The sequence below is a fragment of the Otolemur garnettii genome, unplaced genomic scaffold, assembly GCF_000181295.1.
Source record: "Otolemur garnettii isolate 467f Iridium unplaced genomic scaffold, OtoGar3 scaffold00153, whole genome shotgun sequence".
Lineage (NCBI taxonomy): Eukaryota > Metazoa > Chordata > Mammalia > Primates > Galagidae > Otolemur > Otolemur garnettii.
Window position 1 is genome coordinate 1618886 of NW_003852548.1, and position 13211 is coordinate 1632096.

The 13211-nt window shown below is 47.4% G+C and overlaps 1 protein-coding gene across 2 annotated transcripts in view; it reads right to left on the reverse strand.

The window, feature by feature from the left end:
- Positions 1 to 693: 693 nt before the first annotated feature.
- Positions 694 to 13211, reverse strand: part of ELK1 (ELK1, ETS transcription factor) — a 16590-nt gene continuing 4072 nt past the window's right edge. For both annotated transcript variants that reach the window (XM_003799630.3, XM_023519055.1), the window contains 5 exons: positions 7323 to 7566; positions 3988 to 4437; positions 2883 to 3314; positions 2163 to 2264; positions 694 to 2077 (listed from right to left, as the gene is read on the reverse strand). In XM_003799630.3, the coding sequence (XP_003799678.1) occupies positions 1979 to 2077; positions 2163 to 2264; positions 2883 to 3314; positions 3988 to 4437; positions 7323 to 7532 (1293 nt within the window). In that variant the 5' untranslated portion in view covers positions 7533 to 7566 and the 3' untranslated portion in view covers positions 694 to 1978. The remainder of the gene's footprint in view (positions 2078 to 2162; positions 2265 to 2882; positions 3315 to 3987; positions 4438 to 7322; positions 7567 to 13211) is intronic.

Below are 13211 nucleotides of genomic sequence, written 5' to 3' on the forward strand. Positions count from 1 at the left end.
TGTTTTAGCTGGCCCATGCTGGGTTTGAACCCACCAGCCTCCATGTATGTGGCCGGTGCCCTACTCACTGAGCTACGGGAGCCACCTCATGACTTTTGTTTTCATACTCACAACACAGACTTCTCATGAACACTCCCAAGACTTCAGTTGGTGCCATAGCCTCACAGTTCCACACACACTCCACTCGTTACACACTGACTCACCTACAGTAAGGTTTCTCACACAATCCCCACCACAATCCCAGATGAAATCTACCACAGTTTCATGCCCAGTCTCTTACATGGTTTTGGTCACTCGGTCTGTCCTGCTTATCATCAGCCTATTGAATAGTGACAAAACTGCAGTCCCTTCTCATAAATTTCATACATACCATCGCTAGTTCTTGTATGGCATCTTAACTACTTGTTCAGTCTTAGTGATTTTCTGAAACAGCCACAATTTCTCACGTAGCCACGCTGTCAAAAGTCTGTGGTCACAACTTCTGCATTCTTTCACACATGCAACCACAGCTTTCCAGTTTCTCGCTCACACACAGTTACCAATCTGCAGTCTCTACTACTGCTTTTGACACACATCATCACACTACTTCTCCCACAATCAACCTCTGCCTCAAGTCCTCATTGCCCATCACAGTCATGCCTGTCACACTCAGCTAGTCCTGAAAACATCAGGAAAAAGAATGCCACTCCAGCATCACCTTTAAAAATATATATTTACAGGAACAATTCCCCATTCTCTGGGACTCTTAGAAAAAAGGGTCCATTTTGGGGAAGTAAAATAATGGAGACAAGTGCAGCACTGTCCCCCAAATCACCAACCCCCAGGTCCCTAGACCTGGGCTGGGCCAGTGCTGACAGGAGGTATGCCCAGGAGTCTTCTGAACCCACGCTCTCCAGCCATGGAATCAAGATAGGACAGGCTTTATGTCCCCATTCCTCCCTCCCAACTCCAGGGACACTTAAAGGGTCCTTTGTACCCGCCCGCAGGAAATTGGGGGGCTGGGAGGGAGGGAGCTGAAAATACACGTTTGGTATCAAAAATAAACACCTGGGGGTGGCAGGAAGATTCCCCCCCAAATCCCTTCCTTCCCACCCACCCCATCAGATATAGGAAGAGATGCCCCCCTCTCCCCTATTGAAAAGCCCCATTTAAAAATAGATTATACTATCAAAATGGCAGGGGTTGAGACACAGGGAGACCTGGAGTACTGGCTGGAAGGGCCCCCCAGACGGGGACCATCTCCCCCAAAAAACCCTCCATTGGGAGGTAATAGACAGGACTCCAGGGAGTTTGGCAGACATAGGAATGGCTTTTCAGGGGGGAGAAGAAGAAAGGAGCATTCCTCCCTGGCCAAAAAGTAGGTTCAAAAAGGGACAAGCTCTCTGAGAGAAAGGTTGGGGAGGTGGGAGGAATTCCTATTCCAAGGATATCATTCTTCCTTGGACAAGACTTCCAATCCATTAAATGGTACAAATTCTTCCTAGACCCTTGAGTATGGCCTGGAATAATAAAACCAAACAAACTATCTCTTCTACACACATCTCAAAATGGAGATAGGTTCCCTCATCTCCCCAAGGGCAGGCTGAGAAATAAATAAAGAAAGGTCCTTCTCAAGCCAGACCCAGATTGTCTTGTCTTGGGGGGGAAAAGTGGAGGGGGAAAGACATCCTAACCACCCCCCTAAAAGGGTTGGGTCAGGCTCCTCCCGGTGGCCTTCAAAAAATAAATAAATAAACCGCCCCTACCACTGAAGTAGGCGACGTGTAAAGGCGGCCACCAGGGGACTGACAAAGACGACGGAAGTTGTGTGTTTTCTGTGGAGGAGTTATTGCGAGATCCTTCTTTCCAAGAATCCCCACCCCACCACAACCAGAGCATAAGTTTGTAAGTTAAACTTTGTTTCTCCTTGAGATGGCTGGCTGGAGAGAAGTTCAGGGACATGGATGGAGTGACCCCAGAAGGGGGTGGTGGTGGTAGTTCATGGCTTCTGGGGCCCTGGGGAGAGCACCACGGGGGTCGAGAGGCCATCCACACTGATGGAGGGGATGTGCACCTGGGCGCTGCCACTGGAAGGAAACTGGAAACAGAAATAAGGAGAGGTCACAGATGGGACACATGCTAGGGTCTCTCACCCTCTCCAAGATGGGGGAAGGGGATCCTACCTGGAAGGAGAGCTTGGCTGGGCTACGGGGTGCAATGGGACTCAGGGTGCTCCAGAAGTGAATGCTGGGAGGCAGTGAGCTGGGTGTCAGCAGCACCGGGGTCTGCAGGTAAAGGGGTAGATGAAGCTCAAGTGAACAAAGGGCAGGGATGAGACGATGGAAGGAACTTGGTCCCAGCCCTACCAGATTTTCCACTCAATCTGACTCCCAAGGTTCACTCCCAAAAGTTCACGGACCCAGACCATAACTACTGAGGTTATGCCCTTAATCTCTCTCAAAACCTACACAGGCACCCCCTCCCAACTCCTGAGCACGTACCTTCAGGTGCTGGTGCTGAGACTTCACTGGTCAAGACCACCCAGAAGACCCTAACCACATGCTTCTCTCAGACCTCTCAAATTGCCATTCCAATAGCTCAGGGTCAGCCCCCAACTCTTTTGTTCCATGCTTGTACTTCACAGGAAACCCAATAAGCAAATCCCAGACCAAAAAGCCGTGCTCAGGCCCTTAACCCTAACCCAGAAACAGTCCCACCCACAGAAGTTCCTGGACCTGCCCTTCACCAATCTAGCCCCACCATTCCAGCCTAAGCCTGAACACAGCCAATCACACTTGAAGGTTCCATCCTCTTCAGTGACAACTACATTCACCCTCAACTAATTCCTATCAGTCACTCACCACCTGCCAATCCCATTGTCCTGGGCCTTTGCAAGCACTCACCAATGTATGCGTAGGTAGCAGAGATGGCGTCAGTGCTGGCCCAGGCGCCTGCAGACCAGAGCCAGTCCCCGACCCTGGAGTCCGTTCAGGGCCCAGCCCACCCAGCAGACTCGGGCTGAGTGGAAGCTCCAGGTCCCGGGGTTTCCGGCCCTTCTGTGGCTGGACAATCTCAGTGCTGGAAGCAGCCAGGGCCCCCATGGGTGCCGTAGTCTCCATCACAACCCCGGGCAGCCGGGCAGGAATGCCTTCGGCAGAAGGGACTTCTGGCTCAGCTTTAACTGCTTCGGGCCCAAACCCTGCCTCTGCCTCTACATCCAACTCTTCCTTGTGCTCTTCCACTTTCACTTCTGGAGGCAAAGGCCGACCCAAACCCTGCTCGATGTTCAGCTCTTCCAATTTCAGGTTCTGGGCCTCAGGGGGGGTCAGGATGACCTGGGAGAGGACAGGGTACAGAAGGGGTAAAGACTGTTAGGGAAGAAAAGCTTTCTCCTCCCAGCCACCTGATGATTTCTCTGGGAAGATGGCACTTGATACTACTGTGCGCATGACCGCACATCAGGGCAGGTCCTCCAGCAGGACGTGGGATTTCAAGGAAGTGAGACTTCCTCTGAGGGGGGTCCTCCTAATGGAGCAGGAGACCAAGTGTGAGACAATTTGACGGGTATGGGACTCTCAGGATAACCACCGTGGTTCTCAAAAATTTACTTTAGGGACCAGCAGCATCTGCCTCATTTCAAAACTCGTTAGAAATGCAAATTCATGGGCCCTTCCCAAGACCCACATAATTAGACACTCTGGGGTGTGCCCTAGCAATCTACGGTTTAACAAGCCCTCTCGGTGATTCCAATGAGTGCTAAAGTGTGAGAATTAGCGCATTAAACAAATATACCTGAGGCACTAACTACATGCTGGGTAACTACTAACTCTTCTCCTTCTCAGGATTTGCATAGTTCTCCCCCACCCCTTTCTCCAGTGGGACTTTGTGTTCCTCCTTCCTCTATTATCTTCTTTAAAAGAACTGTCATGTTTCTCCTCTACCATCCCCTCTCCCTGTCCCTCCTCTTCACCCCCTCCTCTTACTGAATCTCTATATTCCAGTCCTTACCTGCAGAGGCAGGCCAGCCTCCTCAGCCTCCAGGCAGGCTTCCAAGGGGCTTGGACTGGTACTCCTGCTCCCTGAGGGGGGCGCTGCTGCTCCTGCAGGAGCAGTGTTGGGGAGCACAGAGGCAGGCCGAGGATGAGGGGGTGGCTGTGGCTGTGGCTGCAGGGACTGGATGGTGAAGGTGGAATAGAGACCCGAGCGCATGTACTCGTTACGGCTGCTGCGCGCCAAACCGCCTGGCCCTGCCATTCCTGCACCCTTGGGTGTGCCTGGCTTTCCAGAGGCAGTGTCTCCCAAGGTGGCATGTACAGCAGCAGGGGCCACATTTGCCATGGTGGAGGTAACAGACACCTCGGGCTGGGGTGGGCAGTCCTCAGTGGAACACCCTGCGACCTCGGGGTAGGATACAAACTTGTAGACGAACTTCTGGCCACTCACCTTGCGGATGATATTCTGGGAAGGGAGGAGACGGAACAGAGGGCCTTAGAGGAAAGGGGCAGGGTGGAGGGAGAGTGCCCATGGGAGAAGAGTAGGGTGGAAGCATGTTTCCCTTCTCTTGGCAGCTTTCTTCCCACTTGTCCTTCGCCTGCCTTTTAACATTAACACTGCCCCTCCTCTATTTGGCCCCCCTCCCAGCCCATTTCACCCATCTCTTAATTCGTGGGCTCTATTCTACTCCTGTCAGTTTCTACCCCTCTTTCCTTCCCCTCCTTAGACTCCTCTCTCCGTGTCCCTCCTCAGTTTCTCCTCTTTTCTCCCCTCCACGATACTTTCTTCAGTTTCCTCCCCATCCATCTCCCTCCAAGTTGCCCTGTCACTCTTCATCTCCATCTGTTATGATTCTCTCATCCCTACCAGCTCCTCTTTATAGTGGGGCCCATGGAAGGAAATAGGTGCAGGACAGGAGCAGATTTTCTTCCTGGTTCCAAGAACCAGGAGTTAACAGGGTCAGGCCTTGGAGGTGACTGCCAGGACACAGTTTTGGAGCCTAAGTCAATAGGACAAGAAAGTGAAGTAACTAATACAAATGTGGGAAGACTAAATTAATATAGATGGATGGGGTAGATGAATTAATTATTAACACAGAGGATTATTTAAAGCTAGCAACATGGAAGGGAACAGGGCAAGGCCACTACAGAAGGCAGAGAGAGTCCTCATTATTTATTCTGTTGTGGAGGTTTAAGCTGAAGCACTAAGAAAATGAAGTAACTGACAGCAACTAGACAAGAACATTAAAATAGTGGTATAAAATATTGGTAAAGGGAAGTTCTCAAGGTTGGCTTGGGTGGGACACAGAGCATGACTCAGGTATTTCAGGGTAAGTGGTCTGAAGGGTCTCAGGGATATTCTGGTGGCCCCAGAGGGCAGAGATAGCCTCATTATTAATAATGTTTCAGAGGCATGGAATAAATCTCGTAAGTTATTAAGGGCATGCAGCACATATCTAGGCTTGCTCTGGGTGGCAAGAGGTGTCTGGAAAGCACTATGGCATTCCGGGGAGGTCTTAATGCTAGTCAGCTATGTCACAGGATGGGCAAGGAACAGTCATTAATATTATTTTGGAAACCTTAGCTATTCGGGAAGCTGAGGTAGGATGATGGCCTGAGCCCAGGAGTTTGAAGTTGCTGTGAGCTATGATGTCATCATGGCACTCCACCCAGGACAGAGTGAGACTCTGTCTCAAAAAATTTTTTTAGAAATTTTAGCTAAAGAAATTTTTTTATTTTTTTTATTTTTTTGAGACAGAGCCTCAAGCTATCCCCCTGGGTAGAGTGCTGTGGCCTCACAGCTCACAGCAACCTCCAACTCCTGGGCTCAAGCAAGTCTCCTGCCTCAGCCCCCCAAATAGCTGGGACCACAGGCGCCGGCCACAACGCCAGCCATTTTTTTGGTTGCAGCCGTCATTGTTGTTTGGCAGGCCCGGGCTGGATTCGAACCCACCACCTTAGGTGTATGTGGCTGGCGCCTTAGCCACTTGAGCCACAGGCGCTGAGCCAAGCTAAAGAAATTAATGAAATAACTGATATAACCTATGAGAGGAAGGAGAAATCCAGTCTGGTCTGAAGTCTGAGAAGATAGCATAAGGGAAATTTTAAATTTTAGCTATAGGAATAAGTCGACAATATAAAACAATTGTTATAATAAATACAGGGATAGACTAGTGCTACTCAGGGAATCCAAGAAGATGGGGCATGGAGCTGGCATTAAACATGCTGTTTGGAAGTTTTAGCTAAAGGAGTAAGAGAATTAAGGAAAGAATTGATAAAAAATATTGGAGAGGAGTTAGAGACCAACCTGGGCAAGAAAGTAAGACTCTGTCTCAATAAAAAATAAGAAAAATTAGACAGGCATGGTGGTGCATGCCTGTAGTTCCAGATACTCGGGAAGCTAAGGCAGGAGGATGGCTTGAGCCCAGGAATTTGAGGCTGCAGTGACCAATGATCATGCCACTGTACTCCAGCTTGGGTGACAGAGTAAGAGTACATCTCAAAAAAAAAAGGAAAAATCTAAAAAAAAAATAAAGAGGGTGGGGTGCAGTTGCTCATGCCTGTCACCTTAGCACTCTGGGAGGCCAAGGTGGGTGGATTGCTCGAGCCCAGGAGTTTGAGGTTAGCTATGATGCTACGACACTCTACCCAGGGCGACAGAGTGAGACTCTGTCTCAAAAATAAATAAATAAATAAAGCATTCAGCCTGGCAGGTTGCAATGGCTCATGCTCATAATTCTAGCACTTTGGGAAGCTGAGGCTAGAGGACTGTTTGAGACCGGCCTGGACAATACAGTGAGGCTCTGTCACAAAAACAAAACAAAACAAACAAAAAGAATAAATGAATGTTGGGGGTCCCGGAGGATGAAGGAAGGAAAGGTTAGGTATAATACTGTCAGGGAGGTTTTGATTCTAGGAATAAGAAATATTGTAGGATAAGAGAAGATTATGAAACAACTGGTAGAACATGGCATGGTTCAGGGCTTCCAGAGGACAAAATGAAGATTAGTCATTATTAACAGTGTTTTCACTGTTTGGCTATAGGAGTAATGCACAAAAATGAAATGTGTGAGGCATGGCAGGATAGTACCACTTTGGGAACCTCAGAAAGTGGGTGAGGAAGAGTCAACATTAATAATGTAGTGCATGTTTTAGCTGAAGCAGTAAGACAAGAAAAGTAAAAATAAGTGAGATAAATGCTTGGGGGCCCCCTGGGTCTGAGGGTATCAGTTAAGAAATAATACATTTTAATACTATTTCTAAAGTTAATAGTTATAGCAATTAAAACAAGAAAATGAAATTTCTAATAAAAAATGCCAGCAGTCCCAGCCCTGGTCTTAGAGGTCATACCTTGTCATAATAGTACCGCAAAGCCCGGCTGAGCTTGTCGTAATTCATGTTGGTCTTGTTCTTGCGCAGGCCCCACAGCCGGGCCACCTCCTCTGCATCCACCAACTTGAACTCACCACCATCCCGTGAGGTCCAGGAGATGATATGGCCATTGCCTTGCTCTCTCAGCAACTGCAGCAGAAACTGCCACAGTGTCACAGATGGGTCCATCGCTGGGGCAGTGCTCACGTCATCCCAGGGGAACCTGGAGAATAGACAGCTCAGAGCTGAGAGACTTTGGACACAGGAGGGAGCAGAGGTGAGCAGGAGAAAGATTCCTTTCTTGCCATCTTGCTTCCATCTCTATCCCCGAAAGCCACCATCATTCTCTAAATATCCTCAGACTAACTTCTAAGCTCCCAGTCTAGCTTTGGATGTCTCCTATAATGGCATGTGAGTTATGGGGATCTTAGGATGTTGTGAATGTACTTTGCATGTGGGACAAATGTGAACCTTTGGGGGGTCAGAGGGAAGCCTATGGTAGGCAGAATGCCACCCCTGCTTCAAAGATGTCCATCTCCTAATCCTGTATGTTATGACATATAGCAAAACAGAACTTTGCAGATGGTATTAATATTATAGACTTCAAGATAGGGAGGTTGTTCTGGATCATTCTAGTGAGTGCGATCTAATTATATGAGCTCTTAAAAGCAGATGAAGAGACTGAAAGGCAGCTCAGAGATGTGATGACAGAAGAGGCAGGGGAAATTCAAAGTGGGAAAGGGATTTCCCCTGCTATTGCTGCTTTGAAGATGAAGGGGGTTCTGAGTCAAGGACTGCTGGCAGCCTCTTAAAACTGAGAATGACCATCAGCTGACAGCCAGTAAGGACACAAGGACTTCAGTCCTACAACTTCAAGGATCTGATCTGTTAACAACCTGAATGAGCAGAAAACAGATGCTCCCCTAGAGCCTCCAGAAGGAATACAACCCTGCCAACACCTTGATTTCAGCCCAATGAGACCAGTGTTGGACTTCTTGCCTACAAAACTATAACGAATATATAGATAATAAAAAATAAAACAGATAACATATAGGTGATAATTTGTTTTAGGCAGCTGAGTTTGTGATAATTTATTACAACAGGAATAGAGACCTAGTGCAATCTCCCTCATTTGAACGTATTCTTCTGTATCTTCTACCACATCAGTATTAAAATTTTCTGGAGGTTCCTTTTGCCAGACCCTGGCAAAGCTGTTCACTCCCCATGGAGCTCCCTTCCTCTGCCTAGCTGCCTTCAAACCCCAGCCCAAAGGGCCTTTCCTTTATGATGCCTTCCTGAAACTGAACACTTGCTCTCTTTCTTACTGTCCCTGATCATTCTCCTTCTTGGTAATAGTAACTAATATCTATTGTGTGTATAATACACATCAGGCACTGTTTTAAGCAGAGAGGCAATATGGCCTACTAGACAATCACCCAGGCTCTAGAGCCAAATTGCCAGGCTTTGAACCTGGTTCTGCCATGTATGAGCTGTGTGACCCTGGGCATATTCTTTAACCTCTTTGTGTCTCAATTTTCTAACCTATAAAAAAGGGATAATGGGCGGCACCTGTGGCCGAGTGGGTAGGGCGCTGGTCCCATATACCGAGGGTGGCGAGTTTGAACCCACCCCTGGCCAAACTGCAACAAAAAAATAGCCAGGCGTTGTGTTGGGTGCCTGTAGTCCCAGCTACTCAGGAGGCTGAGGCAAGAGAATCGCCTAAGCCCAAGAGTTTGAGGTTGCTGTGAATTTGTGATGCCACAGAACCCTACTGAGGGTGACAGGGTGAGACTCTGTCTCAAAAAATAAAAAATAAAGGGATAATGATACCCCCATCTGTAAAATAGGGACACTAATAGTTAATTCAAAGGGTTATTGTGTGGATTAGATACATATGCCTTGGGTATGGTAAGCTCTATTAGTTTCTGATTTGTTCATAATTCCTTATTTGCTATTCCCAAATCCCCAAATCTCTATAAAGACAGAAAGCTTCTTTATAATTCTTTTGGCAGCAAAACTTGATCTGAAATGAAACAAGGCCCTTTCTGGTGATTGATTCTCGCTTAGTGTGCATGTTTAAACATTTTGCTACAGAAATATGAATGTAGCTGATTACAGAACTAAGGGTGTTATGTAACAAATTATATGTGCACCATGTTACCTTTCTAAAATCTGAAAAATCTGATACTCTGAAACACATCTGGCCCCGGGGCTTTTGGATAAAGGCATGAATACCTGTACTGTTGTTTCTATAGGCATTGAGTTATTTACCTGGCATCATGACTCTAAGAAGTAGGCACTCTTAACCAGTAATTTATAGATAAGGAAGCTGAGGCACAAAATGTCTAAGTAACTTCCATAGGCCACAGCATTTGGACCCAGGCAGTCAGGTTCCAGTTGTCTAAGCTTTTAACCATTAGACTAAACTGGCTTTCACGCTGACCTCTCCCTCTCTGCATATCCCTCAGAGAACAAGATCCTCCCTCTTGCCCCATAACTGCTCCCTTTCCTGAGAACAAACTGGAAATAAACATGAGCTTCCTATTCCTTAAGAAGCACTTTAATCAACCAACTGTTCACCTGGCTGGGATCCTTGGGTTAAGAATAAAACCTAAGGCTCGGCGCCTATAGCTCAACCGGCTAAGGTGCCAGCCACGTACACCTAAGGTGACGGGTTCGAATCCCCAGCCCGGATCCGCCAAACAACAATGACGGCTGCAACCAAAAAATAGCTGGGCGTTGTGGCGGGCGCCTGTGGTCCCAGCTACTTGGGAGGCGGAGGCAGGAGACTCGCTTGAGCCCAGGAGTTGGAGGTTGCTGTGAGCTGTAATGCCAGGGGCCTCTCCCCCGGGGGGGAGGTTTGGGGTTTTCAAAAAAAAAAAAAAAAAAAAAAAGAATAAAACCTAAGGCCAGGCACAGTGGCTCGCACCTATAATCCCAGCACTCAGGGAGGCCAAGGCAGGTGGACTGCCTGTAGCTCACAAGTTCGAGACCAGCCTGAGCAAGAGCAAGACCTTGTCTCTAAAAATAGCTGGGTGTTGTGGTGGGCACCTGTAGTCCCAGCTACCTGGGAGGCTGAGATGAGAGAATTGCTTGAGCCCAAAAATTTGAGGTTGCTGTGAGCTGTGATGCCACAGCACTCTACTAGGGACAACAAAATGAGAGACACTGTCTCACACACAAAAAAAAATAATAAATGAATAAAGCCTAAATCACAAGGTTTTAAAGAACCTCTGTTATTTATAGCTTGATTCTTTAATCTGCAATGAAATACACAGTATGACCCTCTTATGACTGAACTGGTTCATTCATTTAGCAGACATGGTTTTAGGGTATCATACAAGCCACAGAGCCACAAAGTGTCCATTAGAGTCCTGTCATCAGAGACCAAATTTATTCTGAAGGCAGGCTTGTTTCAGAGACCCAAAGAGTTCAGTGTGCCTCCTGGTGGCGAAGATAAGCAATTCTACCAGTTTCTTTTTCAGCTGCAACAGAACCTATCCCTTTAAGTGAAATCTGACCGTTGGTTTCTAGCCTCAATAGCACACAGGAGCTTGACTTTGTTTATTAGCAATTCTCCCACGTGACCCCTAAGAGGTCTAGTAATCTGCTTTAATCAGATGTATTTACTTATCTTCAACGCACTCATGTAGAAAGCATTTATTGAGTGCCTACAGTGGGCCAGGGGCTGAGGATATAGCCCTCCACAAAATGGACAAAAATCCCTGCTCTAGTGGAATTCACACTTAGTGGAGAAAACAGACAAGAAACAAGTCAAACATGTAAAGATGGTGATAAGGGCTATGGAAAAAAAGGGAAGAAGCTGTTATTTTCACGGGGTAGTCACTGAGGATGTGACAAGTGAGTAAAGACCTAAAGGAGGTGGGGGGATGGAGCTAGTATCTGAGGGCAGTGAGCCAGGCGAAAAGAGTGGCTGATGCGACGCTCAAGACTGGATAGTGCTGCCAGGTGAGAGGGAGAAAGGGCAGTCAGCACGGGTGGAGGGGAAAGGGTGGGAAGTGGGAGATGAGAATGGCGGGGAGAGGGGCCAGACTGAATGAGGTTTTTTTGGGAACTTTCAGGACGTTGACTCTGAGGAAATAGCCACAAGAGAATTGCGAACAGAAGGGTGACAGGATTTTGACAGGATAGACTTTGGGTTTAAAGAGGCTACTGCAATAGTTTGAGTGACAGGGGATGACAGTGTCAATGGAACTGGTGAGAAGTGGCTGGGTTCTGGATAAAGTTTGAAGACAGAATAGGACTTGCTAACAGAGAGCATGGGGTTGGGGGCTAAGAGAGGGTGACTGTAGGTTTGTAGCCTGATCACCTGGAAGCATGGTGGTGTGAACAGCTGAGATGGGAGTCCTGCAGGAGAATAGGTTTTAGGATGGTCAGTTTCCAAAGGCCTGTTGGACACCTGCGTGTACACTATGACTAATAATTAAAAAATACAACAAGGTACAGAGATCTTACTGTGTGCCACACACTGTTTGAATCATTTCATTCATTTAATCCTCAAACCAACACTAAAGGGTATATCATTTCCCCCATTTTCCAAGTAAGGCAACAGAGGTACAAAGTAACTTGCCCAAGGTCACACAACCGAAGTTGGCAGATCCAGGATTCAAACTTAAGTGGTCTGACTCCAGTCAGCAATCCCAGCTATCTTATGCCACCACTTCGCTATGAAGAGAAAGATATAAATTTAAGACCTTAGAGGGTGACAAGAATGCGACTGTGCACAGGATGAGCAGGGAGATCTTCCTTAAGTGGCATTTGCCCTGATGGAGCGGAGGTAGCAAGCTATGCTGACATCAGGGGGAGGGAAGGAACAGCTTGTACAAAGGCTCAAGGCTCCTCAGCAGCCACTCTACACTATGGTTCCCAGGACAATCCCTACCTCTGAAGATAGGTGTGCTGTTCTCCCTGCTGGGAGAGCTTTTCCCTCACACAAAGGGCTTTATTACACAATCATCAAGTTCCAAGTAGCCTTTAGGAAGAATTAATTCTGTGTGATCCCATGCACTGGATAACCTGTGTATCTATTGTTCTTGGTCTATGGCCTTATACTCCTCTGCCCCTGTTCTGGCTGTGTGACCTTGAGCAAGTTACTCAACTTCTCTGTGCCTGATTCCTATCTGTAAAATAAGGATATTTTACTCTCCAAATAGTCTCAAAACTACACCTACCCTTAAAGGCTTCTGTGAGGATTAAGTGTGTCAGTATACATAAAGGCCTTAGGAAAGTGTCTCTGGCGCATGGGAGACACTCAGCAAATGTTAGCTGTCAGCTAATGTGTCACCTTGCCTTCCCCTCAAGCCTGTGACCATGGCCTACCTATACCATTTGACTCCCATCACCTCTCTGGCTGTGCTTCTAACCTTTCCCAACCTCTGCTCCAGCCACACTGGCCTCTGGATACTGCTTGAACATGAATGGCACAATCCCGCCTCAGGGCCTTTGCACTGGCTGCTCTTTCCTCTAGATATTCAGCTCCATCCCTCACCTCCTTCAGGCTCTTCCTTCAAGAGTCACCTTACAAGTGTGGCCTGCTTGGTGCCTAAGATTTTGACCATCCCAATAATCTATTCCTACCTGCCCCATTTTATTTTTTCTCCTTAGCATTTGTCTAGCATACTATCTAATTTTACTTGTTTTGTTCATGTAGTTCATCTCTCCCACTTTTTTTCTTTTGAGACAGAGTCTTACTCTGTTGCCTGGGCTAGAGTGCCATGGCATCAGCCTAGCTCACAGCAACCTCAAACTCCTGGGCTCAAATGATCCTTCTGCCTCAGCCTCCTGAGTAGCTGGACTACAGGCGACCACTGCAACACCTGGCTACCCAGTTTTTTTTTTTTTTTTTTT